A 26,760-nucleotide genomic window follows, 5' to 3' on the forward strand; every position below is an offset into this window, starting at 1 on the left:
AGGAGGCTCCAGAGCAAGAATTGGGGCGTGTGCCAGTGCCGGAGATGAATATGACGTTCAATGTAAGTACTGCGTGAGGCGGTCTGGTTAAACAAATGGTTTCCAAGAGCTCCTCACTTGCGCGCCGCCTCTAATGTTGCAGTCGTCTGTTTCCACGTCCTTCGCCGCCCGTCGTCTGAACCGGTCGACTTTTGTGATCGCAGAAGATGATCGCTTTGGCGCGCATCCTCTCATATACGCCAAGCTGCACCCGACACTCCCAGTTCTGATTCTCTCCAATACTGGAGCCGGCGTACCCAGCGACTCGTCCGTGGAGATTTCCAAAATTCGACAATTCCTGGAAGAATATCCGATTCCTGACAATGGCGGCAAACCACTGAATCCGCGCCAAAGCAATGGCTTTCCGGAGCGACATTACTATGTCATTATCAACCACTGCCACTATGACCGGATTGGCGCTGTGGAACAGTTCCCAACCCCTCCGTCAACGAGCGCAACATCCTCACCCGTCGAGGTGACGAGATCAAAATATGCCATAACAGCTTCGAAAAGCACCCGGTATTCGACAGTCGTAGCATCTGGCAACGCACCATCCTTTATCACCGGCAACCTGGCAGAGCATTCTCTGTGCAACCTCCTACGACGGCCAGTTCCCCAGTACAGGCCATCCAAATGGGCCAAGGACGGGGAGCACCTGTGCCACGACGGCCACAAACTCGATATCACAGCCATCCACGCTCCCGGGCACCTCCCAGACGAAATGGCATGGTACGACCACCAGGAGCGCTGGTTATATGTCGGTGACACATTTTACGAGCGCGGAAAAGACGACATGGCCATAGTATTTGCGCGCGAGGGAGACCTGGTCGACTACATGTGGACGCTGCGGAAGCTCCTCAGCTTCGTGCGGCAGCAAAACGAGTATTCGATAGCAGAGGCTCTCAACGAGTACGATCATCAAGGCTACGGCGCGACCAAGCGCGTCACGGCAAGCTGCGGGCGCAGCACATCGGTCGCCGACGCCGAAGACAGTCTCGTCGCTGTCATTGCCCTCTTCGACAAGCTTTTCGCAGATCAGGTGCCAGTGACGGAGACGACGTTCTATCGCGGGGACGTGTACGACACTTGGATGGAAGATGGCGATGACGTCAAGTACTCGATTGTGGCTCCCAGACAAATGGTTGAAGAGGCGAGAAAGCAGTTTGGCGACAGGGCCATTTTGCAGAGCATCATGTAGGACGGGGCGATGGACGACGACCTTTCCTTCTTTTTACTTCACCAAAATTCCGGGCTAGGGTAGACAACGCAGGCAGGCAACAGCAACAATGAGATACCAGATGCACATGGCGCACAGCGTTGAGACTTTTCGATGGCAAGTGGGGACGACGGTTTTGCCGTTGACTTGGTGGCGGCGACGGACCAAAGGAACTGGAAAGATGAGCAACAACCTAAGCAAGCAAGAGGTTGGATTACAGGCGATGGCATCATACCTGGAGGGAACTGAGTCAGGGGCAACAGGTCGCGGAGCTCGTCCCGCCGCAGGCCGTGGAAAAGGTCCGCGATGGCAGCAGGGCGAGCGAGGGTGACCGCTCTCCAGACCGCGCGCGCCGCGGTACCAAGCAGTCGGCAGTTGAGCAAGGCCAAAAAAAAATTCCAATTCTGCGAAAAGCACCGGCACCAACCAACGCACAACACGACGAAAACAATGTCCGACAAAGACGCAGGGACTCCGCGCGTTTACCTCGCCCGCCATGGTCCGTGACATTCCAAGCACCTCACCTCAAGCCCCTTCCGCTCCCGTCTCTCCCTCCCGTCGCCCTCCCCCGCAGCCACTCCCGCCGCATCACGTCAACTTCAAACAGACCACTTTTTCAAGCACATTGAACACACCAATCCAGCTTCATGCCGTCTTCATGCTCCTCCATCATGCCTTCACCCTCCTACACCATGCCTTGATCCTTCCCACTATTCTTCCCTACCCCCAACTAACCACCCCACCCCTCCAGGCGAAACCGAATGGACAATCAACGGCCGCTACACGGGCGTGACGGACCTCCCGCTCACCACCAACGGCGAAGCGCAAGTCCTGGGCAGCGGCCGCGCGCTCGTCGGCGCCGGCAAGCTCATCAACCCCTCGCGGCTCGCCGCCGTCTACATCTCGCCGCGGCACCGCGCACAGCAAACCTACGAGCTGCTCTTCCCGGCGCCCGCCAAAGCCGCCCTCTCCTCCGCCGGCCTTGTGCACACCACCTCGCGCCTCGCCGAGTGGGACTACGGTCTCTACGAGGGCTTGCTGACGAAAGAAATCCGGGCGGCGCGCGCGTCGCGCGGCCTCGACACGCAGCGGCCGTGGGACATTTGGCGCGATGGCTGCGAGGAGGGCGAGAGCGCGGCGCAAGTCACCAAACGCTTGGATGACCTGATCCGCGAGATTCGCCAGATCCAGGGCCCGTACATGCACGGCGAGAAGCCGGTAGATGTTGTGCTGGTGGCGCATGGGCACTTGTTGAGGGCGTTTGCGAAGCGATGGTTGGGCTACCCCATGGAGACGCCGTTGAGCATGATGATGGAGCCGGGTGGTGTGGGTGTGTTGAGCTATCAGCATCATAACGTAGAGGAGCCGGCGTTTTTGCTGGGCTTGGCGCTACCGCTGCCCAAGGATGGGGAGGAGGTGAAGAACTAGACTTGCTGCTCGTGGGGAGATAGATGGGCGAGACCTGAAGACTAGACGGAGAGATTTGCTAGACCTAGAACGCTGTTTATAGACCGAATTAGACGGGCAAGCCGAACGGAGTCAGATACAATCGGCTCTGTGCCCTCACGAAATCACTTTGTCATATCAACAGAGAGACAGATGTTTGATGATTCCATGATGACCATGACCCATTTTGACGAACCCAGAGATACCTAAAAACCAAGACTATGGGCAGGTGGGCCACCGCGTCGAGTACCATCGTATCTGCTAACCATTTGCTCTCCCCCGGATCCGCTACGTATAGGGAGTATTTGAATAGGCAGGATTCGCTGGAAGGAGGGGGGGGGGGGGGGGGGGGGGGGGGTTCAATTCGGAAATAAGGGTGGCGTGTGGGACGAGAGAGGAGAAGAAAGGGGTTTGATTGAGAGGAAATTGGAAAGAGGAAGGAGAGGAAAACGACAGAGTGCGACATGGACTTCATATACCAAGAAAGGTATGTAAATGGGATAGGGTGAGGTAGGTGTTGAAACTCTTGTGACAGCCATGTCAAGGACTGATGAATGCTCCACATGCCCCCAGCAAGGTTGCCATCCTCTTTCTGGCTCTCTCGAAAACGACAGCTCCCCATACACACCGTGCAAACCCATTAGTGACGAGGCAAACGCTCTTCCGTGGTCCCACCTCCGTGCTTGCGTCTACTACAAACAGTCGCCCAGGCATGATGACTGGCGTTAGTGACCTATAAAATTTGTTGAATAAAAGGTGTGACTGGCTCAAATATGAAATGTAGAGAAGAGGACAGAGAAAAGGGGGAAAACACAAGAGGATATTGGCATCGATTGGGCGGATGGAGAAAAGAGGAACGGAAAAAGTATTCCAAACAACAGACAAAATGCCTCCCGTATAGCTCTGTCTGTCATATCAAGTCTCTGCTGTCCACTGCACTCCAAACCTGATAGCTTCTCGTCCAACAGGCATAGCATGCTCAAAGACCTACTAGGACTCTGCATCTACAAACTCGTCCATGGATCCCGCGTCCGAGTCTTTCCTCACCAAGCTCCCCGGCACGCTGCCGTTTTTGTGGTCGTTCTGACCAAAGTCGATGAGGTCGTCATTTGCAGTCGTTGTCGTCGTCGTCGACTTCTCGGGTATCGAAAAGCGCCGTTGCGGCTTTTGGCCGGGAAGGATGGGCGCAATGTCTAGAATCTGCTTCGTCTGCTCTTCGGGGGTCGCGCCGTCGCTGTCACAGGGAAAAACCAAACATGTCAGCCTCACTCTGGATGTCGTCTCCGAACCCGACGTCGACTTGCAACGCCCCCCGCAAAACGCGGCTGAGATGGAAACTCACATCTTGGCGCGAATGATCCAGTCCAAGTCCTCCTCGCCTTCCTCCGGACCACCCGGCCCGCCTTGTACTCGTCTGAATAACCGAGGGGTCCAGTCGACGCCTTCGTCTGCGCGCCTTGCTGCCTCCTCACGCTGTCGATCCTCGATTTTGGTCTTTTCGTCCGTCGCCGTCAGTTGGTCCCGCTGCTTAATGGCCGTGGTGACCTTTTGCCAAAGCCTTTGAGACTCGCGCTCGTCTTGCTCTTCGATGGGGCGTGTACGGGGAGGTGTCTCCCGCGCGTGGGATGCATCAAACAAGAGTTGTTTCTTGCCAGTCTGGACCATGTCAGCCTACCGGGCACCCGAGTACCGCGCGCAACACTTGGAAAGATAGACCTGGACGTACCTGAATGTTCTTTGCCCACATCTCTCCTGTCCACAGTCCTGAAAGCTCGTAGAGGTTGTGGCCCGTTCTTGCGTCTCTAATGTATCCGCCGATGGCATTATATGTACCGCTCACCCAACCCTTGGTCTTGAACTCGAGATCCGCCTCCAAGCCCAACTCCGGACACCGTACAAAGCTGTGGTCGCCCAGCTCGTACTTCATCTTGCCAAACAGAATCCCGCGAGCGTACATGTTTGGCTGCGTAATAAAGCTGTTGCCTAAATCAGCAAAAAGTTTCCCGTAACCTCTACACACCGTCTCAACGTACTATCTCTCATTATGATTCAGGAATCTCATGACAGCGAGGCCTTCCATCATGCTAGCAGCAGAGTTGCCCAGGAATTTGCTTCGGGGTTTGAGGGTCCCGTCGATGCGGATGTGGTGTTCGGGGGCCATGAAGAAGTAGCTCGACTTTGGGGGATGGTGGCTCGTCTGCTCGGCGATGTAGTATCCTTTCGTGTTGTCCGGATATTCCCAGTAGCAGGTGTAGGTCTCTCCCAGGATGGGGTTTAGGGGTTTTTTGACGCCTCTGCAAGTCCGCCGTCAGCCATTTTTTCTTCCAATCCAAATTCGGCGCCGCTGCCAAGTGCGCGCAGAGCATACATACGGCGGTTTGATGTGCCAGCCGCTGAGGTAAAACTTTACAACAGAGAGGAAGCGCTCGGTGGGGTCTTCGATGCTAGGCATGGGGAGCAGCGTCTCCGGGTGTGCCATGAAGCTGGACAAGCCTGCATCAGTTTTCGGTTCCTTTTTCTCTATTCCACATCGGGTTGGAGGCGGGCGGGCTGGACGCACTTGGTTATCCTCTCGAGCATGGAGCGAGGCTCCAGGATAAAAGTTGGGAGGGTGATTCTGCTGAGGTCGGCGCCTGGGCGCAACTGCGAGATGATGTGGGTGAGAACTTGTTTGGCATTAGCTTTGGTACATGATGGACAGGGCTAGCTTCAGAATACCATTGCTCTGTTCCGAGTCGACGACGGTCTCGTCATCGGGGGTGACGGTTGAATTGTCGCGAGCATCTTCGGTGGAAGAGCGGTTGCTCGACAGCGAGTGGCGTCTGGCGTGGCCGAGCACCATGGTTGTAGAGGGAGAGGTCGGGCTAGGGAGGAGCGGATTATGTCTGGATGTTGTGGAGGATATGGGGCGGTGCGACGGGCATCAGGGCAAGGAAGAAGGACTTTGCTGCTGGTGCCGCTGTGGATGACGCGGGTGCAGGTGGACTTCTCTCGTTAGCGGGGCACTTTGAGGGACTCTGACAGATGGCCGGCCTGCCTGTCACTTGCACGGCTGCAACTGCTCTGCACCTGCTCCTGCACCTATGACATCCGCCGACAAAGAAACAACACCAACACGTCATGTTTCACTCGATCCAATTATGCGCCTTGCCAGCTCCGTCCTCCTCAACAACATCAACAACAACACCAACACCAACGTCTGTCGCCCTGTCGCCTCGTCCGTACCTACGCAGTACTTCCCTGACCGCCCGCCCGGCCAACACATGCCACGGCCACGGCCGACAGGGGCATGGCACCTACGCGATCTTCGACACCACCGGCACTTCTCTGCGCGTTGCCTCCGGATGCCGCCTGCTTCCGCTCTCCGTCCCTCTCTCTCTTGCTCACTCAGCTCCCGAAAAGACGTGTGGATGAAGATATCATCTGCTTTGCTGTGACTGCAGCTTGCTATTTACTGTGTTTGTCCCCACGTCTACCCTGGCCATGTCTGGGTCTAGGTACCCTCGCTAGCACATAGATCTACCCGAGAGCCTACCAGGACTTCCTATCACAGCATGTGGGCTCTTCGCCTCCGTGCACCCGGCGACGTTTAATGAGACCGACTGCTCGTGAAAAAAACATCTCTAGAGCTCCCATTCGTCATCATATTCGTCAGCCTTCTCCTGCGCCCTCTGCTCCTTTTCTGCCTCGTGTCGTTGGTCCTTCTCTTTTTCATCCTGGTGCTGCGTCTCTGCTCCATCCTTTTTCTGCAGAAACGTCCGCCTTCTGATTTGTTGGAATTGGTCGAGACAGTTCCTGCGCTGCTCCTGCGTCCAGCCCTCGACAATCAACGCGAACTCAATCGCGTCGTCGTAGTCGAACGTTTTGGCCATGGTGCAAAACTGCCTGAGCCGGACATCTTCAGGAGGTCGGTACTTGAATCTTATCCCCTGCATTTCGTCGTCGTCATAGTCTTGCTTGTCATCCTTGTCATGGTTGCCAACGTCTTGACTGGGCGCGAAGACGTGCTTCTGGATAAAATCAACGTCCATGTCGTTGGCAGCGGCCCTTTTGCTGAGGCGTTCCTCAACCTTGGACGTCCCGATGACTTCCTGATTTTCATGGGTGTACTGAACGCCGACCTTGCTAAGGATCGCCTGGACTGCGTCCATTTTCTTTGCTGCCAGCTTGACATTTTTGGCCATGTCGTCCACTTCGCCCTCCTTGATCATGTCGGAAATCTGGCTCATGACCGCGTCTTCATTGTCCCCGAGCAAGTCGTTTGATTCTTCATCCTCTCCGATGCCATCGACGCCCATGACCTGGACGCCAGCTCTGGACTCGGCAATATTGGTCTTGTTGACAATGTCCCGGAGAACAATGTTGTCATTCTGGTAGGAGAACAAGTTCGTGAGCCCAAAAATCTCGCCCTTTTTATCGGAGTTGTCCTGCACGCCCCGGAAGTATCGGCGCTCGTTGGATGCGTTGTAGCCAATATTTGCTTGCTGTTGCTTGTAGATCTGTCGTGCATAAACGATTTCTTCGATGGTGCCGGCGGAGACTAGGCGAAAGACCTCGACATCGCGAGTCTGGCCAATGCGATACGCGCGGTCTTGAGCCTGGAGGTCGTACGCTGGATTCCAATTGGGGTCGAAGACCACGACTTTGTTTGCAGAGGTAATGTTCAATCCCACGCCACCAGCTCTCGTCGAAATGAGGAACACAAATTGCTGCGGGTCGGCGTTGAAATCGTCCACGGCTTGAGACCTCTGGTCGTAGCTCATGGCACCATCGAGGTAGCTCACGTTGTAAGAAGTTGACGTGGTGAACAGCATCCTGAGCATCTGGAGCAGCCTCACGCTGTGGCTGAAGACAAGAACTTTGTCGCCGTTCGAGTACCAGAACTGGAGGAGTTTCCGGAGAATTTTCCATTTGCCGCAGAATTCCTGGTTGGAAAAGGTCACGATGTTGTCCCGCTGACGATACAGATCCTTCCATTGGCTGGGCATGGCCAGCTGGAGATCGCTCAAATCCCTGCGTTGCTTCTCGTTGTGATCGCTGTTTGATGGGATTAGCTGAGCAATGTGATTCGAAAGTTTCTGCAGGGTGACAATGGCCGGGAAGACGTGGTTCTTCCATTGCCCACGGCCAGGAATATTGACATAGCAGCACCATCCGCGTCTCTTGCCCGAGCCGCAATCGCATGGCTCACTAGACCGACGTATGTAGTCGACAACTTCGCCATTAACAAAGTTCTCGTACGCATCTGCCTGTGTATCCGTGAGGGGACAGAACACTTTGAAAAGTCAGTGACGAGGAGTCTGCAGTGGCACTTGCAGGAACTCACCAACTCGGTCGCTCTTTTTGGGCAGCTCATGGGCAATCAGGGTCTTCATTCGTCGCAGAAAGAATTGTGGCAACAAGTTCTTGACAAGCGAGTTGGCCGTCTTCCTTGCTTTGGCCAATTGGTGATAGGTTGCATCGTGAGCCTGGCCCATTTTCAGGGGTTCGCTAATGCAGTTCTTCCAGGTGGCAATGCCTCCAAATCTTCCTGGGTTGGTCCAATTCAGCAGTGTCCAAAGCTCCGAGTAGTTGTTTTGGATTGCGGTTCCGGTGAGGCCTATTCTGCAGAGGGCGTTGATCTCATTCATCGCCTGTGTCACCTCTGAACTCTTCGATTTGATGATGTGGCATTCATCTGCCACAACGCAGTCCCAATTGATCGTGTTGATGGCGCTCTTGTTGAGACGATAGGTCGAATATGTCGTCAGCACGATTTCGGCGCTCCCTTGGCGGACCGCTCGCAGAGCAGCCTCCTTTGCATCCGGAGTGCCGTGGTAGACGTAGACATGCCACCATCCCCAAGTCTTTAGCTCAGACTCCCAGTTCTTCATCAGGCCACCAGGGCAAACAATGAGGACTTTCGGATACTCCCGGCCATGTCGCCGCATTTTCCTCATGCGCTTTGCGTCTCGCTCATCACCAGTCTTGCCAAAGGCTGCTGTAAGAAACGCAATGACCTGAATAGTCTTGCGTGAAGAACGGTCAGCTGTGAATGGATTAAGCAGGGCGTTAAGACTTATCTAGACCCATGTCGTCTCCTAGGATTCCTCCCTTTTGATAGACGAATTTCTCGTGCAGGAACTCAGCGCCTTGGACTTGGTAGTCTCGAAGCCATTGTGCTTGCGCACCAGGAATTATGCCTGCCGACGTCTCCAACACGATGTCCTCATACTCTCGAATGGGCTTGCGAGAAGGAAACGCGGGCCTCTCCTTGAGGTATTCCAACCTCTCATCATCGGAGAAGTCAATGTCTTCAAAATCTGGAGGTACCATTAGGCCGGAGTCCCCCCATTTCTCGCGCTTCTGCTCGAACTCGGTTTTGCGGTTCTTGACGTAGTCCGGGAGGTGCTCGTCGCCCAGTTCCTGCTTGTTTTCGTCGTCCCCGTCAGATCCATAGGCGCGCTTTTGCCGCTGTGCCTTTTTGTCTTCCTTTTCTTGATCGATCACGAGCTTTGGGCGACTTTTCCGACCGACCATGCTACTAGCTTTCGCGTTGGCCTTCGCCTTGACTTGGCGCGTTACTGCGGCTGCGCGCTTCCTCTTCAGAGTCTTCCTCTGCTGGAAGGCCTTGTAGGTTGCTTCGGCATCCTCGTCGTCAGACCATTCGACCTTGGAAGGCTCTACCCTCTGCTTTCCCTTGCCAGCGCGGGGGCGTTCGTCATCTTCGCTTGCGGTTTCCGAGTCATCTTGGTCATTGGCGACAACACCTAGACAGCTGTCAGTTTCACGTCGCTATACGCTTCAGGGACAGCATGTACCATCAATGTAAGTATCCAGGTCCACCGGCTCTCTGGACTCGTCACGTCGGGTTTCTGCGGTGCTGCCGCCAGCGTCCTCGCCTTCCATCATGTCGATCGTCTCGGCTGCGGTGCGCCGGCGAGTTATCGTCCGCAAGGACGAGCTGCGTGCAAAGGTAGCCATGAGGTCTCATGTCGTGGCTCGATGGTGAAGTTTTTGGGCAAAGTTGGTGAGGAAACGCGGGGTGAGGAAACGCGACGCGACAAGAAGTCGCGATGCTGCAAGGGTCCAGGCGCCCCGCTAGATGACGACACCCATCCCACTTTCCTAACCTGGACACCACGACAGCTTCAATCAATTCGCTTGTGACATGGTAGAGCCGGTCGCGAAGTAACTTGTCAGATTTTTTGCTTGTCTCTAACCTGCAGATGGTCCCAAATGTGCCTGAACGCCCCCTTCGCCTTCTTCTCTTTGAAAGATTCGTGGATTCTCGGTTCGAGCTGTGTCCACATCAATTTCATGGTCTTGCCTTCAGCAAACTCAGAGTGCTCAAGGCTGGGCAATTGAAAAATGATGATCAAGGGTCATTCTTAAATGCAGCCCAAGCAACATCGATTGATTCACCAAGCCATCACTTCTGACCCTTTGTAATTGGACGCAATCCCATTAATTGACAGGAGCAATCCTTCGCTATGATGGTCGTAGCAACCGACCACTTGAACGCGACGACAGAATCAATTTCCCCAAAAGCCATCATTTGGCATGTGCCTATCCAATGCAAGCACACGTCCCCGGATACATCAGCATCCGTGGCATATTCATGCCACCAATCCTGCGGCTAGTCTCACTCGTTTGAAGTTTGGACCCCCAATTCGTGCTCAGGGTGACAAGGTTCATTGTTCATCCGTACCTACACCCAAAGCTCATTAGTGAAGCCGCCTGGCCAAAGCGTCCCGCGTTTGGTGGATGAAGGAGAGCTGCTCGAAGCTTTTGAGGCATTGTGGGATTCAAGGAGGCATCCTTCCTCCGCTTCTTCTTCTCTCGGAGACATTTCAGACTCAGACATCGGGCGATCACGACGGGGACTTGTGGTGACCGACGCCGACGCGCACTTACTTGGCCCGAGTCGCCGTTACTTGTCAGGCGGCTGCGATGTGATACATCAAAACAGTCTTGGTGACAGTGACAGCGGAGCCTCGCAACATCTGTTATCTCCGTTTTAGTCCTTCAACCTCGTCTTGGGGAGTATTCGGTTCTCGTTCGGGCACTTGTTGCTACCTCGAGGCTCGCTTTGCGCGGGGACATGAGGCTTTGCCGGAGTACGTAGCGTGTTTGGCATCTGTTCTAGCAGTGAAGTAATTATGAAGTCTAGGTTGCTTCCTTCCGGTCTCGAGACGGAACGATCCCGTTGATTGCTCGCACTTGTCGAATAATGTCAATGTGTGTGGACTCGAGTGAGGCAGAGTTGGCCTGCTTTGAAATTTCACAGCCCCGAGAATAGGCACGACTGCGCAGATGTGCTTTTGCCTGGATCTTTTGGCTGAGTTGAGTATTCCGTTGTTTAGGGTTCCCGTGCGACGACACCTCCTCGCGATATTCCCCATCATGCGGTGCGGTACGCGGCTTTGCAAAGGAACTTTGAGCTGAGATTGTCAGAAACAGGTGGTCGTGGTAGAAAGACTAAGGGGCTGCCTTGTTTCGGTCCAAAAATTGTTTGTGCATTTCGGGAGGCTTCGAGCATACGCTTCTCGAGTCCTTTCAGCTCCCTTCAATATTCCTGGCTCCTTTGAGGATTGCTTGTTTCGGCAATGATGATGGCGCCGGGACATATTTCCTCGCTTCGAGTGCAAAAGCAAGAGTTCATTTTGCTCGAATCTCGCTGCCTGGAAATGCAGGCGCATACTAGGAATTTAGCTTCATGAGCAGAAACTGACCAGTGCGCATATTCGCTTTTAGCATACTCGCAAATTACACAAAATGCCGCATGTCTGTCTCTGAGCAGCTTCGCCGGACCGTCTAGACAGGTTATGCAGCTTTAGAAAGGCAGTTTCGGTCGGCCCGGGCCGGGATGCCGGTAGGGGTTTCCGTTCCGAGACAATGATACAATGGTGTTGACATTTTGGCGCCATGTCTCAGTCGGCAGGCAGCACAAGATTTCGGTGCAGATCGGGGAACTCGTCCACAACGCAGGTGCATGACAGGCGCATTCCGCGAAGTCTGCTAGGTCTCACAGCTGCAGGGTGAATTGTACAGGGTGGGACTCACAGCCCAACTCCGTTATTCTGTGGAGCTGCTCGCAACGCTGACGCACATGTGCTTGTGATTTTGAGCAGCGGGGAGTGATCAAAGACGAGTATCTGCTCCGGATTTGCGGGATGCCAAACGAGAATGGTGCAGAGACATCCATGTCGGGTAAACAGCCACAGGTGTCAGCCATGCAACATACGCAGCGCGCGAAAACCAGCACGGACGCAAAGGCCTGCAAAGGAGTGGCTTCAAGGCTGTAGGATTGGTCCTGGGTGATGTTGGGCATCGCTTGGGTCGTGCGAGTCCTAAGACTCGAGCGGATGGCGGGTGGTCGAAATGGGTAACACATGCGGCTGCGTGGAGGACTCTGTTGTTGAGCATTCGTAATAGCTGATAGGACGCCTTGGCAAAATTCTTTTCGATATATTGTTTTTGATAGGCCAGAAATTCGTCGTGTGCTGGACACTGAGCGGCGGACAAAAGAAAAAGCGAATGGATCCTCTCGGGTGGAGCGCCACATGCAATCTACGATGAGATCCAACCAGGTAGTGCATTAGTGGAAGCAACCGAGGCCAAGACATCTTTATGAGGGGGCCCACGGCTTGCCGATGGTGGTGGCCCAACAGAGGTTGCGTGGACCTCCCTGGACAATTTTGAGAAGGCTTCGGATGATGGATCCAACTTGACGGTTGACCCTGGCTAGTAGTGCACATTGCACAGGCCTGGTCGAAATGGCGAGTGCTGTTCGCAAAGGTACGATTACGATTGCTCGCTGTCGGTATTGTTGAAGGGGCTAAGATCAGACAGTCGCTGTAAATGCGTCGCAAAGAAGCCGTCTGGGGGTATGAATGCTCCTTGTTCTCGCGCTTTTCGACATGGTCGTTCTGCAGGTCTCGTGTGGCACAACTTTTGCTAGGAATTTATCTTGCACGTGGGCGGCGGAAAAAGGGATGGCCGAGAGCAGGCTGCGGGGACGCCGTTGGAGGGTTTTTCCTCGTACAAGCTCGTAATTGAGGACAAGGGATCAGGAAGTGGTCGAGATGTGGCTAGTGGGTGTCGATATTGGGTGTTGAAAGCAACGGTCGGGCAGGGGAGTAGATATTGATATCATCCGAAATGTGCGTGTCATAGGGAGTCCTCGTAGAGCGGAAGTAGAAGGCCTGAGGCGCCCGGCCAGATTAGCGAGAGTCGGCGTCGATCGACGCAGCGATTGGAGGACCACGACCAGTCCACCACGCACCGCAGCGACTCAGGGAGTCTCCATCCACGACCCGATCAACGCATCGCTTCGATGCACTTCAATCATCGAATCATCGTCTGCTCCGACCGCTCCGTTTCCAAGCTCTCACTGGTGCCGTTCCTGGCAGGCCCCCAGGACGCGTCGGCCCCAGCGAACCGAACGCCCTATGCACGCCGCCATCCTGGCTCGTGTTTAGCCCGAGCTCCAACAACGGGCGCCGCTGCTGCTCTTGGGATGGCCCTTTTGGATACCCAGCGGACACTAGCTCAGGCATACCGGGAACCCTGATGACGCACGGCATGGACTTGGGACGTCCTGCCAGGCGCCACTCAGCGCCGCTTGTGGCCCTCCTTCCACACCTTTAGAGTCTACCTATTCCTATTCAAAGCCACTCTTCCCTCATCCTGCACGACCCTTAAAAAGCAAATTCGGTGGCCCAGTTTTCATGGCTGAGGTCCCTTCTCTTTGACTGTCGACTGTTGCGCCAAGGCACGGCTCTTCGATCAGTGCATCACGCGAGATCTCTTGCACTTCTTCCACGTCGACGGCTCTTCCCCAATTCGCATCCAACTTTTCACCGTGGCACTGCTCTGCGCGCTTCATCGACCATGGCCTCCCCGGCGCCCCGGATTCTGGTTTACCTACTACGTCGAGACTTGCGCGTAGCGGACAATCCGATTTTCCATCATATTGCGCAACATGCCAACGCCAAGTCTCTCCCGTTTACTCATCTCCTACCGTTATACATCCTCCCCGCCAACCAGGTCGAAGTATCCGGCTTTTTGAAACCAGATGCAAAGAGCCCTTACCCGGAAGCGAGGAGTCACGTAGCCGGATTTTGGCGCTGTGGTCACCATCGCGCCAAGTTTCTTGCCGAAAGTGTCTGGAATGTCAAGGAAAACCTGGCCAAGCTGAACAGCGACTTGGTTATCCGAGTTGGAATGGTTGGAGATGTCTTGCGGGACCTTGTGACATGGTACACAGACGCCGAAGGTGGAAGTCAGAGAGGTACCATCGAAGCCATCTGGATGACTTCGGAAGAAGGCGTGGAAGAGAAGCGAGAAGAGCGCGACGCGCGCAAGGCAGCGAAACACGCGGGAGCCGAATTCAAGCTCTGGACAGATGAAAAATACTTCGTCGATGAGTAAGTGCCTCAGGAATCACTCATTCTATTGCTGACCATGGTGTTGTAGTCGGGACCTTCCTTTTACCAACATCAAGGACCTACCAGACATTTACACATCTTTCCGCAAATCTGTCGAGCCTCTAAGAGAACGGCCCCGCTTACCAGTCTCCGCGCCTTCGACCTTGTTGCCGTTACCGCCGGCAGAGCGAATTGCTCCGCAAAGTGAACCCTTTGTCCCTCCCGATTCTCTTTCGAGTATGATTGAGGGCTTGCACAAGCCCTTGAGTCCTTCCCTTGATCTGGAGGTTCCGCCCAATATGCCAATCGGCGCCGAGTCTGCGCATCCATTCAAAGGTGGTGAAAAGGCTGCCGAAGACCGCGTCTCACACCTCATAGCTTCAGGCTCAATGACCTCATACAAGGACACGCGCAACGGTCTCCTTGGCCCCGACTTTAGCACGAAACTGTCTGCTTGGCTCGCACTTGGCTGCATCACCGCGCGGCAGGTCCATTCGGCGCTGTTGGCGTTTGAAGACGGCAAGGCGTCTCAGGTGCAGGAGAGCTGGAAAAACGCAACGGGTTACGGCAAGGGTGAGAACACTGGCACGGCGGCTGTTCGCTTCGAGCTCCTCTGGCGCGACTACATGCGCCTCTGCACACGCAAGTTTGGTGCCCGCCTCTTCCACCCCGACGGATTCCGCAACGAGGCGCCCGACGCGTCGTCCGAGGGCGCCCCAGCGAAGAAGAAATGGCGCTGGCTAGACCGCAGCAGCGGCCCTGGCGACGACCCGGCCAAGACTCGCGAAGCCGTCGAGCGCTTCCGTAGTGGCCGCACTGGAATCGGGCTCATTGACGCCAGCCAGCGTGAGATGTTTCTGACAGGCTACACGTCAAACCGCGCAAGGCAAAACGTCGCATCGTTCCTCTCTGGCCACCTGGGTATCGACTGGCGGGTTGGTGCGGAGTGGTACGAGTGCGCGCTCGTCGATTACGATCTTTCAAACAACTGGGGCAACTGGCAATACGTCGCTGGCGTAGGCAACGATCCTCGTCAAGGTCGCAAATTCAACCCCGTCAAGCAGGCACTGGACTACGACAAGGGCGGAGAATACATCAAGACATGGGTAGAAGAGCTGAGGGACGTGGACGTGGACGGCGCCCAAAACGGCGGTCGGCGCGGCGAAGAGATGCTGATGGGCCTATTCCAAGCGTGGAGGCTGCCCGAGAGGGAAAAGGAACGACTGAACCTGAAGGGCGTCGAATGGGTAGAGAAGCCGCTGGTCAGGATTCCATTCGCAGTAGGCAACAAGGGCGGCGGCGGCGGCCCGGAGCACCGAAGAGGAGGAGGTGGTCCTCGTGGGCGAGGCGGTTTCCGAGGCCGAGGAGGTCGTGGTGGTGGTCGCGGCAGGAGAATGGGCGACATGGACAGGGCCATGGCCGGACAATACCAGTACGGTGGTCCAGCTACTGGGGTGGGAGAGCCGTGATACCTTAGTTAAGCGCTTCCTTTGTACGAGTAATTGATTTGAAGACCGAATCTTGGTACTGGAACCAGCATGCGACTGCTCGAATGCTCCTCGTATATGTGTCGTTGGGAGACTTGGCGCACGATTCCTCAGCGGTACAGGCATGAGCCTGGAATGCGTCATACCCATCAATCATGAATGGACCACATGCAAGCCATTCTCGAGAGTGTTCAGTGTCAAGCCTTTGGTGCCACGACCTTTTGTTTCAAGCGGTGGGCGGAGGGTGGAGCACTCGAGGCAGGTGGGAGTTGCTCGGTTTCCTCTTTCGTCTCCCTACTGTCACCACCCTTCCGCCTCAGGTGGTCAACGCAACATCAGCCGACACATTCCACAACTTGGACACAGCAAACCCAAGCCTCCAATTCAAAGACGAAAAGCAAAGGAAAGCACCAGCTGGCCGTCTACGCACAAAGAACAAAGCCCACCATACTTTACCAGCTACATATACACAATTAGCGGATTCAGTTTCATGAACAACAACAAAAAAGCTGCGTGGCGCAGCGGAAGCGCGCCGGGCTCATAACCCGGAGGACAGTGGATCGAAACCACTCGCAGCTAATTGTTCATTCCTTTTTTTGCTCCCCTTTTTTCAGGTGCTCTTACCATATTTTTTTGCTCGCTCGCCTATGGAATGACTCATTTTGCTGTGGGTCGCGCTGCCGAGGTTTTGCCTTAGGGGAGGAATGTGATGGTGCGTGAGTTCGAGACGAGGGTAGGGAGTGAGGCATTCTTTTTGAGGTTGGAGTTAAGCGAGGGTGAGTGCGGATGGGAGGTGGTGTTGTGGTAGGGGGTTTCTTGTGGAGAGGTTGGTTAGGGGTTGGCTTCTGGTACATGTGTTGACCTGAAGTAATCCACCAGTTGCTTGATCATCAGAAGTATCCCGATGATCTTTCTCATATATCCTCAGACACCTCGTACCATCCGTAGAAACCGAGGAGGACTGCCACAGCAAGTGAAGAAAGAAATCAAGAAATCCAACCCAGGCTTAGCTTCACGTCGTCGCACAATCAGACCCAACCAAGCGCTTGAATGCTCCTTGTGACTACCCATAAAGAGCAAAATTTCTCTCTATGTTGGAAGCATCAAGCGCTTGAAGACTCCACGTCTCTACGTGTGCTGACTTGGCGACAGACTCCCGGATTAGCAATTTCTTTCATCGCCCACTGTGCTGCATTAGTCAAGCCTTGATGAAGAGGACCACGGAAGAACAATACTAAGATGGCTTATACGAGTACACAAAGGCAAGTTTAAAGTCATTCCCCGCGTCCCAGTGCTTCCTGTGACCACCATTTCAATTGAAAGGTATGTAAAAAACATCTAATTTACTGTACGCCATGCCCTTCACTGAATTATCCAACAAAAACATGGACAACTCCGACCATTCGAAACAAATCTTACAACTGATCCCTCACCCGACTCAACAGGGGCGCCCTCTCCCCGACATCCTCCTCACTATTCGGGTACGGCATCCTCAAATACTCGCCCCCTTCCACCTTGCCGACCCGCCAGGTCCCTTCCTTCGCCGCGTCCTCAAAAAAGCGCTGATTCTCTTCAAAGCTCCTACCGCCCGTCTCAGGCAAGTACGCCCAGGTCCACAGACCCGCAACGGCGTTGGAGGCGGCAAAGACCAAAAAGAGCCAGTACTTGAGATTGTTGAACATGAGCGGCGTCAGCAGCGTGATGGCGAAGTTTGCCACGCCCCAGACGATGACGGAGATGGCAGCCATCTGGGCGCGCGCCGTCGTGGGCACGATTTCTGTCGGTGCCAGCCAGACGGTGGCTAGCCAGCCGATGCCAAAGGCGCCTGTTGCCGTGAAGAGCGCGACAATGCCCGGCACCGCAACCGCGAGGTTGGGAATGTCCAGATCCTCCGCGTGCATGGCGAGCCCGCCGAAGAGCGCGAGTAGCAGGAAGCAGCTGGTCAGCACGCTCGAGCCCCACAGCATGAGACTGCGGCGGCCGACGGCGTCGATGAGCAGCCAGGCGCCCGTCATCAGAACAAGGTACGAGATGTAGTTGCTCATGGTGAGGTACTCGGCCGGGCGAGAGGCGAAGCCCAGCAGCTCGAAGATCTGCGGTCCGTAGACGGAGACGGCGCCGTACCCGGTGAGCGCCTGGCAGATTTGCACCATGATGGTGATGATTGTCGGGTGGAACTGCGGATGGCTGGGAGTGATCATGTTGACGTACGAAACCGACTCGTCCGATTCTTGTTCGTGAATCTTCTTCAGCTCTTTCAGGTGCCTTTCCCCCTCGCCGGGACTGATGTCTTCGCAAGCCTCTCGCGCGGCGTCGTCCAGGCCATTAAAGATGCACCAGCGCGGGCTCTCGGGCAGCCTCTCAATGAATGCAAACAGCAAAATCGGATACGCTTGCATGACAATAATCGGGATCCTCCAAGCCCACTGGCTCGACTTGCCCAGCGCAATCGTCACGCCCAAGTTGATGGCAAAAGCCATGTTGAGGCCAAAAATGTTCATTTGGAACTCCTGAGCCAGCGCCTTGCCTCGCGCCTCGCTCTGAGACAGCTCCGACGAGTACACGGGGATCACGGCGTCGATGCCGCCCACGCCCAGTCCCATGACGATGCGGCCCAGCATCATGACGGCGAGAGCGCCCCGCGTGTAGCCCATGCCGGAAACGAACATGATCAGGTTTCCCAGACTGGCCGTTGCAAGGCAGAAGAAAATGCCCCTTTTGCGGCCCAGGAGATCCGACAGCCACGAGAAGAAGACGGCGCCTACGGTGCATCCGAGGTAGTAGATGGCCACGATTACGCCGACCAATGGAGATTCGGCCGATATTTGCATGCGAGATAGGTAGTCCTTGTTGGTGTTGATCAAGGACATCATACCCTGGAGCAGTCAGACACACGGATGTACAGTCGTAATTGATTCGGACAGCAGAAAGAACTCGCCTGGTCAAAGCCGTACAAGGAAATGGCTGTCGAGGAAAAGAGGACAACCTGTGTCTTCTTGTCATTGCAAATAGACCAGACTTTTTCCGCAAAGTACCCCATGTTGAACAACGAAAATTCGGTCTGCAAGGAAAATGAAATGTCAAGCAAGAATTGCTGAAATGTAACGACAGATATCGTGCGAGAGCAACCCCGCGCGAATGAGGAGTTATCGTAGCCAGACCGAGTGACAAGTTCAAGTATCGAGGGCGCCGATGGTGTTTATAAGAGCCTCAGCCATGGCGGCGTGTGGGGGTGGTTCAGGATCCCAAATTCTGCGAGAAGACTAGGATTGTGGTAGGGTATGACGACGGGGATGCATTTCGACTGGCGGATGTAGGGCCTGGAAATCGATCTCATCTGTTGTGGTGACGTCGGTAGAGCACGCCTGCCGCTCGGCCCTACGTGTCAGCCGACTCTCGCCCCGGTCTCTATCCTTTTTTAAACTCTTTCTTCAGATCTTGCTTTGACTGATTTGCTTTGACTGATATCGTCACAAAAGGCGGTCTGTGATTTCGGCGTAGTCCTCTCTTCAATTGTCTTCTGGTTGTGCTGATCAGAAATCTGTTCAGGTTTCACAAGCTGTCGACGCCGAAGAATGCTCCACGGATCCGGCACTAGAGGCTGAACTTCTAGTGTACATTAGTTCCCAAGCCATTTGCTTATATCCCCTCCTTTTCCCGTCTATAGGCCTCTTTCGTCTGGCGTATTTTCAGATTTCCTTTACCTTGTGACAGCTCAACTGTTCAACACCCGAGGACCTTTTGCGCGACCGCGTCGGATCACTCCTGGGACGGCCAGCGCTCAATTGGTGGTATCACTTTCAGGAAATCTGATCAAGTTCCTCTGGTTCCCGTGGCTAGCGTTCCCTTGGAAAGTCTCGAAAATGGGCTAGAATCGTACAAGTCCAAACATGCATCGACCGTGCGCGTCCGACGAAAAGAGCAAGGGCATGGTGGTCAGCAAGACATTTTGTTTAACATCCGATCGCGCAAGACACCATGACGTGTGATGCGCATAAAATTACTTCTTCTAGACTCGTTATCTCTGTTGCTGAACATGTCCACACAGAGCCAGTAGGCATATCTACGGACAGAGGTTGCCTACGCACAGCCAGAGGACCAGCTTCTCCATCCCGATGATCCAGTTTTGACGTCCCAGGAAATTTTGGCCAACACCTCCGTGTCTATTCGGGTCCTCATTTCCCCAAGTCAAATGCCGCTGACCAGGAGCGCTCAAAATCTAACTCACTGGAGCCCCCGCGTCCTAGTCTTTTGGCGCCGTAAAGTGGACAGTCCGCAACACCCAAGCTGTCAAGATCATGAGGAATTCTCTCCCCAGAATCGATGCGCCGGCTAAGCATTGGTGAATTGGCTTCCTTTCTGGCTGGATAGCCAAAACATGCACAGTCCCTGGATGATGTAGGAGTAGAAAAAGAGAAATTGGGTCCGAGCATAGCGTTGGTTGCGCGCAACGGTGTAGCCTCCTTGGGCGCCAGCATTCGGCGCGGTGTCGGGGAGTAAGACGTATTTCAACGACCGCAGCTTGGGATTGATTAGCCGTCATTCCAATCAGAGCTTCTGAGTACTCACCAAGAAGAAAGCGAGGGCGGAAAAGGTGTAGAGGAACACAATCCAGCCAACCCAACCGCCAGAGCCTTGACCCTTGTTGAATACCTCCGCGATAACAATGGTAACAATGATGCCGACAAACTTGTAGCCAGAGTACGCCACCAAGTCAAGCAGCTGTGAATCGTTGCTGATGCTCAGGAAGTAGCATCCAAGCTTAAGACCGAGGATTTCTACCAGTACCACAGCGAAACCCTTAGTTGCTGTGATTCCTAGGAGCTCGGGGTGGAAAGCGCCGCGAAGACCAGCGAGGAGGGTCGAGAGGAGGATGTAGGTCACAAAAGCCATGACTACAACCCAATTGTGTCAGAGATGATCCGTCGCACTTTCCAAGCAGTCTTACCGGGAATATACATGTCCGGGCTGTTGATGTCTTCCCGCGGGGGAAGATAGAAGCCGTCGTAATTCTGTCGTATCCATGGCCGATGCCGCCACGGGAAAAGAACGAGACCGAGCTTGTTGACCACGTAGGAGTTGGTCACGTTAAAATAATGCTTGAGCGCATTCACGTTGACGTAGCGATTGAACTGCGCAGCTTGTCAATTATAATCCTTCAACCAGACAATCTCAAACTAACGTTCTGCTCCATGTATTCCTGTCCAGCCCTAGCAGCATTTTGGCCGAGAGAAAAGCCCATTTGTGCAGTTGGGTCGTTCAAAAATCCCCCAAAACCGGGTTGCTGCATGAAGCCGCCGCCCTGCTGGGGGTTCTGCTGGCCCTGCTGTGGATAGCCATAGCTGTTCGCTTGTGCCTGGGACTGAGGTTGGGGAGGCGGTGGACTGCGGAGATTTGGTACTTGGGATATGTGCTGGGGCACCGGGTGGTGGAGCGCTTGTATCTTGTTAGCAGCTGGGGGCTGGCGTTTGGGGAGGTAAACTTACGCGGAGACTGCGCGGGCCCAAACGTCTGCCGCTGCATCCTGAAATGACCGACTGTGTGCCTAGCAAGCTGTGGCGAGCGGAAGCGGATTCAAACAAATAATTGTGAGCGAGATGCTGAGGCGCGCGGAGTGTTGGTGGTGGTTGACGTGAGGACGGAGAGGTGGCTTGTTCCGCGCAGCTGCATCATTGAGCCTCTGTGCCTGTCAGAAGCAAGCGGCGGCGGTTGCGGAGATTCCCCGAACACTTTCCACCGCGTCACCCAACACCAACATCCCCGCCAATCGCCATGCTCGACTCGTTCGAGATTATTTCAACCACTGGCGTTGTCCTCTGGTCCAAGAAGTACGCAAATGTCAGCGCAAAGGCCATCGACTCGCTGATCCGCGAGGTCTTTATCGAAGAGCGCAATGTGGCTTCCGACGACCCTCTTGCGGCGCAGAAGCCAACTTTCAAGAAGGATGGATACACGCTGAAGTGGACCACGGCAAAAGACTTTGGTCTCATCTTTGTCGTAAGTCTGGGAGTCTATCATGCAACTTCTTCGGCTTACATAGCGCAGGCCGTCTACCAGTCTCTCGTCCACCTCACCTGGATAGATAAGCTTTTGGATAATGTGCGCGCGCTCTTCACTGGGTTGTACAAAGACCAGCTGAAGAAGCGGAATACGTCGGTCATCAACTGTCCTTTTGACGACTACTTTGATCGCCAAGTACAAGAACTGGAGGCCCTGGGAGAGAGCGCCGCGCCGCCCAACCGCGACTCTGCGCCAGCGGTCGAACTCACGCCACCTTCGAGCTCGGGGAGTGATCATGCCCGCGGAGCACCGCCCATGCCCGGTTTGCAAAAGCCAGCTCCCAAACCGCAAAATGCCGCCTCCAACGATGCGACGCCGACTTCGACGCCCGACATCTCACGACCGAACTCTCCGGCGATCAACAACCATCTTCTGGCTGCAAAGGGCGGACCTGGGGGCAGACAATCGCGCCGTGCAAAGAAAAAGTCAAACCTCAATAATGCGCCAGTGTCTTCGGGCGACGAGTCGCCAGCGCGGCGGCAAACAAAGGGAAAGAAGGGAAGGAAATGGGATGATTTTGGTGCCGCAGACGAGGAGGATGATACCGTGCTGGACTACTCGACGCCTTCACTCAACACGGAAGCACCGGCTGGGTCAGTCGAAGAAGTCGACTCGTCATCGTGGGGCAAGAGAACAGGCAAGGGCGAATTTGTGCTGAAAGATCTTGATGACGAGATGAATGAGATTCTGGACGCAGCCAATGCGAAGAAGGGAGTTGCCAAAGAGTCTGGGTCTGGAGGTCTTGTTGGATCCAGCTTTGGTGCGATTGGCGGCCTTTTCAGAAACTTTGTTGGTGGAAAGACATTGACGAAGGAGGACTTGGCCAAACCGCTGAAGGGCATGGAGGACCATCTCTTGCGCAAGAACGTTGCGCGTGAGGCGGCTCTGCGCCTTTGCGAGAGTGTGGAGCAGGATCTCGTAGGGCTCAAGACGGGAAGCTTCACGAGTAAGTCTTGTCTTGCTTACATGTTGGTTGGATGTATGCTAACACGTCTCACAGGTGTCGAAGCCACCATCCACAACGCGATGGAGAAGGCACTCACCAAAATCTTGACACCAACAACCTCCTTGGACCTCCTTCGCTCTATCCAGAATGTCAACAATCCGCCGGCGCTCTCTCTCCAGAAGTCGCGGCCTTACGTGATTTCAATTGTCGGAGTCAATGGCGTTGGCAAATCAACAAACCTTTCCAAGATTGCATACTTTCTCCTGCAAAACAAATACCGCCTGCTCATTGCTGCGGCCGACACTTTCCGTTCTGGCGCCGTCGAGCAATTGCGCGTGCATGTGCGCAACTTGCAGGAACTTTCCAAGCGCGAGGGTGGCAGCGTCGACATCTTCGAGCGCGGCTACGGCAAAGACGCGGCCAACATTGCCGCCGACGCCGTAAAGCACGCATCGGCCAACGGATACGACGTTGTCCTCATCGACACTGCCGGGCGACGACACAACGATCAGCGGCTCATGTCGTCGCTGGAAAAGTTTGCCAAGTTGGCGCAGCCGGACAAGATTCTGATGGTAGGCGAAGCTCTCGTCGGAACGGACTCGGTCGCGCAAGCGCGCAACTTCAACGCCAGCTTCGGAAGCGGGCGCAAGCTCGACGGCTTCATCATCAGCAAGTGCGATACCGTCGGCGACATGGTGGGCACGTTGGTCAGCATGGTACATGCGACGGGGATCCCCGTTGTGTTTTTGGGCACCGGGCAGCACTACAGCGACCTGAGGACGCTGAATGTCTCGTGGGCTACCAAGCTGCTTATGAGTTAATGAGGGACGGCAAACAAAAATGGGTTCGGTTGGTATGGACGGAGGTGGTACTCCTGTTGATGTGTTATGTGCATAGACGTCCGTCATGTCTATACTCTTTTCGCCTACGTTTAATCTGCAGCCATCTTTCTTGTTCAAAACATTCCTTCCCAGCGCCGAGTAGCAAATTCGTCCGCATGCCGCATCGCTCTTTCCCATCTGCTCCCACAGCCACAGCACTACCGCAGATGTTCAGCAAAAAAACTAGTAACCCCTGCCTGCCACCCTTCCACCCACCCAACCTCTGCAACCACGACCAGAACCTCACCACACCTTGCTCACTCATCCATTTACCTAATCAAACACGAGCGCCCCCATCACCGCTCAACGCGAAGGGGAAGGTCATCCGGCGGTAGGCGAAGAGGCGAGCAAATGGTGTGCCATCGGATGGCGCCTTCCAGGCAACACCCAACCCCAACCAGGATGGAGTCGCCGCCCAGCACGCCGCCGCCTCCGCCGCCGCACCGCGCCTTCCGACGGATGACGGTGACCACCACCTACCTACTACACGCGCTACCACACCCACCTGGACTGTCTGCCTGCCTGCCGCTTGTGCCGGAAGACGCAGGCGAGGCGACCGCGAGCGACGCGCCGCGACGCGACGCGACCTTTTTCCACCAAGGCGCTAAATGGGCATGGCACAAAGAGCCAGCTAGCTAGCTCGAATTGCTTGGCTGGCAGCCCACGTTGCTGAACCACGGACGCGTGATTTGGCAAGTTGTTCCTGCGCGCATATTTGGGCGTGGCATGGCGTGGCATGGCATGGCACCTGCCCAAACAGGCAGCTGGCTTGGATTGGTGGGCATGCGTCGGCGGGCGTCGGGGGGATGCTCGGGGTTTGGTTTTTGTGAGAGATTTTTTGGGGGATGAGGGTGTTGAGGTGGCGTGGCGGTTTGGGATGGGATGGGTGCGTGGGGGATTGGGTGTGATGGGATGGTTGAAGTTGTCTGTGACTATAAGGGGAAAGGGAGGGTTAGGTGGTTTGTTGGTTGGCGAGTGAACAAAACAACACCATGGGAAAAAGCAAGGAGCAGGAAGAAGAAAAATCTTCGGAGACAGTGACAGTCAAACTTTTCCCTTGCTCGCAGCTGAGTAACTCGTCGTCCTTTGGGCAAGTGGTGGTGGTCGATGTCGTGTCCCGTACCAACACCGGACTCTCCAGTCATAGTGACTAAGAATGAATGAGATGGTACTCATCTGAACTTGTTCCTTGCCACCACTGCCAGCCACTAGCAGGAGTGGCCAATACAACAGAACAGTCACTCCATCTCTTCGCCTCACGTCGTTGTCGTCTCGCCTCCCAGCACCCGGACAACCACTGCCATCGTCACCGATGACTCACCACATCACCACATCACCAAGTCACTCATTCGAGCACAGCTGGCTGGCGGTCACCTAGCCTCATCACCCAACCCAACCCAATCCTGCCCTCCCTCCCTCCCTCCCTCCCTCCCTCCTTCTCTGTATCGGCGCTGAAGAAAATTCCCACCTATCAAGTGACCAACAAAAAAGATCGGTGATGAATGTACTCACATCGCACACAGCACACCTCTCTCTTACTCACCGGGCAGGCACTGGCTCGGCTGCCGCTGAAGGAAGCGCGTGGCGTGTGCTGCCGCCGACGATGGCGGTCTGTCTGACCACCCCCATCGACCATGCGAACCCCCCTTTCTGCCTCTGGGCTGAAGGAGGTTGTTTGGCTGCCCGGTTAGCCACTCGGCGACGCGGGTTTACTCATCTTGACTAGTCTTGTACTGCGGTCTTGGTCAAAGTCTGTCTGTCCTTGCTCTTGCTCTTGCTCTTGCTCTTGCTGCGATGGTGGATACGTATGTAGCCTTATTGCTTGGTTGTGTTGTCGGTTGGATGGTGGGCGTAATCGTCATGCTGCTTTCAGTGACGACGGACGACGAGGACTCCCCAAGACGAGAGAGAGAGAGATAGAGAGAGAGAAAATATAGAAAAGACACCAGAAACTAACGTGAACAGATAGGCACAGCCTGGGCGCAATGGAAAAAAAAAAAAGACTTGGTCGCGCGAATAATGCGTCTCTTAGAAATTTCGAATTATAGAAAGAACTTGACAGAAAACAACAAAGACTAGACTGAACGGATGATGGATGCACACGTACCTACTCACTAGACATGCTCAACCAGCTCGACTCCGTCTTCCCTTTCCTTCCCCATCACCTCCATCTTATCATCACGATCAATGGCGATGGCTTCACTTCCACCTAACGAACGTCTGCCTACAACCCTTCCTTTCGGCGCCGTCCCCAGCAACAACTCGAGGTATGTAGTCTGCGGACCGAAAAGCCCATCCCCTCCTCCTCCGTTCCTTCGATGGGACGTCACCTTAGGGATGGCCGGGCCGAGCTCGCCGGCTCGCGCGCTCGCTCGCTCGCTCGTTTGCCGGAAGCGAAAACGAGAGTCCATACGACGCGGATGCGAAAAAGACGACTTGTTGCCTACCGCAAAAGACGTCAGTCAGCTAGGCAACAGCATCTGTGATTATCACAAACGGCGCACACAGGCCAAGGCCAGGGCCAAGGCAAATGAGAGAGAGGGAAGAGAAGCTCCACAAACCGCATCCGTGATGCCTTCGTTCGTACATGCTTGGCAGCGTAATGCTGCCACAGCAAGCCAGCGTCCTACTACTACTACGACGACTTACTAACATGACAACAGCAACAACAACTCCTGTGTTGGTATCTCCACGCACCGCACCGCACCCGCTGTACCGCACCATACTCCTCGCCAACCAACAAGTGTGCAACGCTCGCTCGCATCCATCCATCTTTACGTCATCATTCAGCAGCAGCAACAACAGTACAACAGCAACACTCAGCAGCACCAGCACCAGCAACAACAACAGCCAAAGTGGGTAATCAATCGGAAGCAAAGTTCAACGCTCCACCCAGAGAGGTTTTAGGCAACCGTTCAGCCGTTTGAAGAAAACAAAAAAGCAAAACGAAAGGCAAGAGTGTGACGAGCAACAAAACTAGAGGAAATACAACTCCGTGTGTCCGGGCCATTCCGGATTATAAAGCCCCCCACAGTTCAACTAAGCAACAACCCCGTCCGTGATCCCATTTCCCATCCCGAGCATGACATAACAAGGAAAAAAAGCAAAGTAGGCAGCAGCAGTGGGGGTGGTGTAGGGAGTCGTCGAGTCGAGGTTCCCTCCCACGCCGAGGAAGCGAATTTATCGAGTTTGGAAAGGTGATGGATTGGCCGTAGCATTCAATTGTGATGAGGTGATCGGTGGTTAAGAATAATTTTCAAGCTGAAGGATATAT

The 26,760-nt window shown here is 54.8% G+C and overlaps 10 protein-coding genes and 1 non-coding gene across 11 annotated transcripts; 6 read left to right on the plus strand and 5 right to left on the minus strand.

Moving 5' to 3' along the window:
• Positions 1-133: 133 nt before the first annotated feature.
• Positions 134-1,237, plus strand: BKA78DRAFT_249880 (beta-lactamase-like protein; the record flags this gene model as incomplete). The annotated part of the gene is made up of 2 exons (XM_066884511.1): positions 134-483; positions 553-1,237. The coding sequence occupies 2 exons, from the start codon at positions 134-136 to the stop codon at positions 1,235-1,237; spliced, it is 1,035 nt and encodes a 344-aa protein (XP_066745735.1).
• A 468-nt stretch (positions 1,238-1,705) lies between these two features.
• BKA78DRAFT_249194 (putative phosphoglycerate mutase) lies at positions 1,706-2,683 on the plus strand (the record flags this gene model as incomplete). The annotated part of the gene is made up of 2 exons (XM_066884455.1): positions 1,706-1,754; positions 2,007-2,683. The coding sequence occupies 2 exons, from the start codon at positions 1,706-1,708 to the stop codon at positions 2,681-2,683; spliced, it is 726 nt and encodes a 241-aa protein (XP_066745736.1).
• A 1,008-nt stretch (positions 2,684-3,691) lies between these two features.
• Positions 3,692-5,543, minus strand: BKA78DRAFT_352175 (oxysterol binding protein; the record flags this gene model as incomplete). The annotated part of the gene is made up of 7 exons (XM_066891306.1): positions 3,692-3,935; positions 4,044-4,357; positions 4,428-4,677; positions 4,735-4,995; positions 5,074-5,184; positions 5,262-5,367; positions 5,420-5,543. 7 exons carry the CDS (start codon positions 5,541-5,543, stop codon positions 3,692-3,694), a joined length of 1,410 nt encoding a protein of 469 aa, XP_066745737.1.
• A 781-nt stretch (positions 5,544-6,324) lies between these two features.
• BKA78DRAFT_331134 (DNA excision repair protein-like protein) lies at positions 6,325-9,664 on the minus strand (the record flags this gene model as incomplete). Its single annotated transcript, XM_066889851.1, has 4 exons — positions 6,325-7,976; positions 8,028-8,729; positions 8,770-9,450; positions 9,502-9,664. The coding sequence occupies 4 exons, from the start codon at positions 9,662-9,664 to the stop codon at positions 6,325-6,327; spliced, it is 3,198 nt and encodes a 1,065-aa protein (XP_066745738.1).
• A 1,734-nt stretch (positions 9,665-11,398) lies between these two features.
• Positions 11,399-12,396, minus strand: BKA78DRAFT_122520 (uncharacterized protein). Its single transcript, XM_066882455.1, has one exon. The coding sequence runs from the start codon at positions 12,246-12,248 to the stop codon at positions 11,709-11,711; it is 540 nt and encodes a 179-aa protein (XP_066745739.1). The 5' UTR covers positions 12,249-12,396; the 3' UTR covers positions 11,399-11,708.
• Positions 12,397-13,232: 836 nt separating this feature from the next.
• On the plus strand, positions 13,233-15,650 carry BKA78DRAFT_312350 (DNA photolyase, FAD-binding/Cryptochrome). The gene is made up of 2 exons (XM_066888291.1): positions 13,233-14,112; positions 14,162-15,650. Exons 1-2 carry the CDS (start codon positions 13,577-13,579, stop codon positions 15,579-15,581), a joined length of 1,956 nt encoding a protein of 651 aa, XP_066745740.1. The 5' UTR covers positions 13,233-13,576; the 3' UTR covers positions 15,582-15,650.
• Positions 15,651-16,106: 456 nt separating this feature from the next.
• BKA78DRAFT_t82 lies at positions 16,107-16,178 on the plus strand. Its single transcript has one exon. It is a non-coding gene; the product is annotated as a tRNA-Met (tRNA).
• Positions 16,179-16,848: 670 nt separating this feature from the next.
• On the minus strand, positions 16,849-18,904 carry BKA78DRAFT_312352 (general substrate transporter). The gene is made up of 2 exons (XM_066888292.1): positions 18,538-18,904; positions 16,849-18,475 (listed from the first exon to the last, which is right to left on the minus strand). Exons 1-2 carry the CDS (start codon positions 18,637-18,639, stop codon positions 17,015-17,017), a joined length of 1,563 nt encoding a protein of 520 aa, XP_066745741.1. The 5' UTR covers positions 18,640-18,904; the 3' UTR covers positions 16,849-17,014.
• Positions 18,905-19,931: 1,027 nt separating this feature from the next.
• On the minus strand, positions 19,932-21,122 carry BKA78DRAFT_331137 (transport protein yif1; the record flags this gene model as incomplete). Its single annotated transcript, XM_066889852.1, has 5 exons — positions 19,932-20,120; positions 20,169-20,494; positions 20,548-20,731; positions 20,782-21,035; positions 21,086-21,122. 5 exons carry the CDS (start codon positions 21,120-21,122, stop codon positions 19,932-19,934), a joined length of 990 nt encoding a protein of 329 aa, XP_066745742.1.
• A 203-nt stretch (positions 21,123-21,325) lies between these two features.
• Positions 21,326-23,632, plus strand: BKA78DRAFT_122574 (putative signal sequence receptor alpha subunit). Its single transcript, XM_066882456.1, has 3 exons — positions 21,326-21,596; positions 21,645-22,605; positions 22,660-23,632. Exons 1-3 carry the CDS (start codon positions 21,372-21,374, stop codon positions 23,424-23,426), a joined length of 1,953 nt encoding a protein of 650 aa, XP_066745743.1. The 5' UTR covers positions 21,326-21,371; the 3' UTR covers positions 23,427-23,632.
• Positions 23,633-25,443: 1,811 nt separating this feature from the next.
• Positions 25,444-26,457, plus strand: BKA78DRAFT_122606 (uncharacterized protein). Its single transcript, XM_066882457.1, has 2 exons — positions 25,444-26,065; positions 26,150-26,457. The coding sequence occupies exons 1-2, from the start codon at positions 25,674-25,676 to the stop codon at positions 26,391-26,393; spliced, it is 636 nt and encodes a 211-aa protein (XP_066745744.1). The 5' UTR covers positions 25,444-25,673; the 3' UTR covers positions 26,394-26,457.
• The last annotated feature ends 303 nt before the right edge of the window (positions 26,458-26,760 follow it).

This window comes from Phyllosticta capitalensis (genome assembly GCF_038381095.1).
Source record: "Phyllosticta capitalensis strain CBS 128856 chromosome Unknown BKA78scaffold_4, whole genome shotgun sequence".
Classification (NCBI taxonomy): Eukaryota; Fungi; Ascomycota; class Dothideomycetes; order Botryosphaeriales; family Phyllostictaceae; genus Phyllosticta; species Phyllosticta capitalensis.

Coding starts and splice junctions, on each gene's coding strand:
- BKA78DRAFT_122520 (XM_066882455.1), bottom strand. CDS start 12,248: ATGTGGCGCTCCACCCGAGAGGATCCATTCGCTTTTTCTTTTGTCCGC.
- BKA78DRAFT_312350 (XM_066888291.1), top strand. CDS start 13,577: ATGGCCTCCCCGGCGCCCCGGATTCTGGTTTACCTACTACGTCGAGAC. Junction 14,113..14,161: donor GAAAAATACTTCGTCGATGA/GTAAGTGCCTCA, acceptor ATGGTGTTGTAG/TCGGGACCTTCCTTTTACCA.
- BKA78DRAFT_312352 (XM_066888292.1), bottom strand. CDS start 18,639: ATGGGGTACTTTGCGGAAAAAGTCTGGTCTATTTGCAATGACAAGAAG. Junction 18,476..18,537: donor CCTTGTACGGCTTTGACCAG/GCGAGTTCTTTC, acceptor TGACTGCTCCAG/GGTATGATGTCCTTGATCAA.
- BKA78DRAFT_122574 (XM_066882456.1), top strand. CDS start 21,372: ATGCTCGACTCGTTCGAGATTATTTCAACCACTGGCGTTGTCCTCTGG. Junction 21,597..21,644: donor ACTTTGGTCTCATCTTTGTC/GTAAGTCTGGGA, acceptor TACATAGCGCAG/GCCGTCTACCAGTCTCTCGT. Junction 22,606..22,659: donor CAAGACGGGAAGCTTCACGA/GTAAGTCTTGTC, acceptor CACGTCTCACAG/GTGTCGAAGCCACCATCCAC.
- BKA78DRAFT_122606 (XM_066882457.1), top strand. CDS start 25,674: ATGGCGATGGCTTCACTTCCACCTAACGAACGTCTGCCTACAACCCTT. Junction 26,066..26,149: donor ACCGCATCCGTGATGCCTTC/GTTCGTACATGC, acceptor ACATGACAACAG/CAACAACAACTCCTGTGTTG.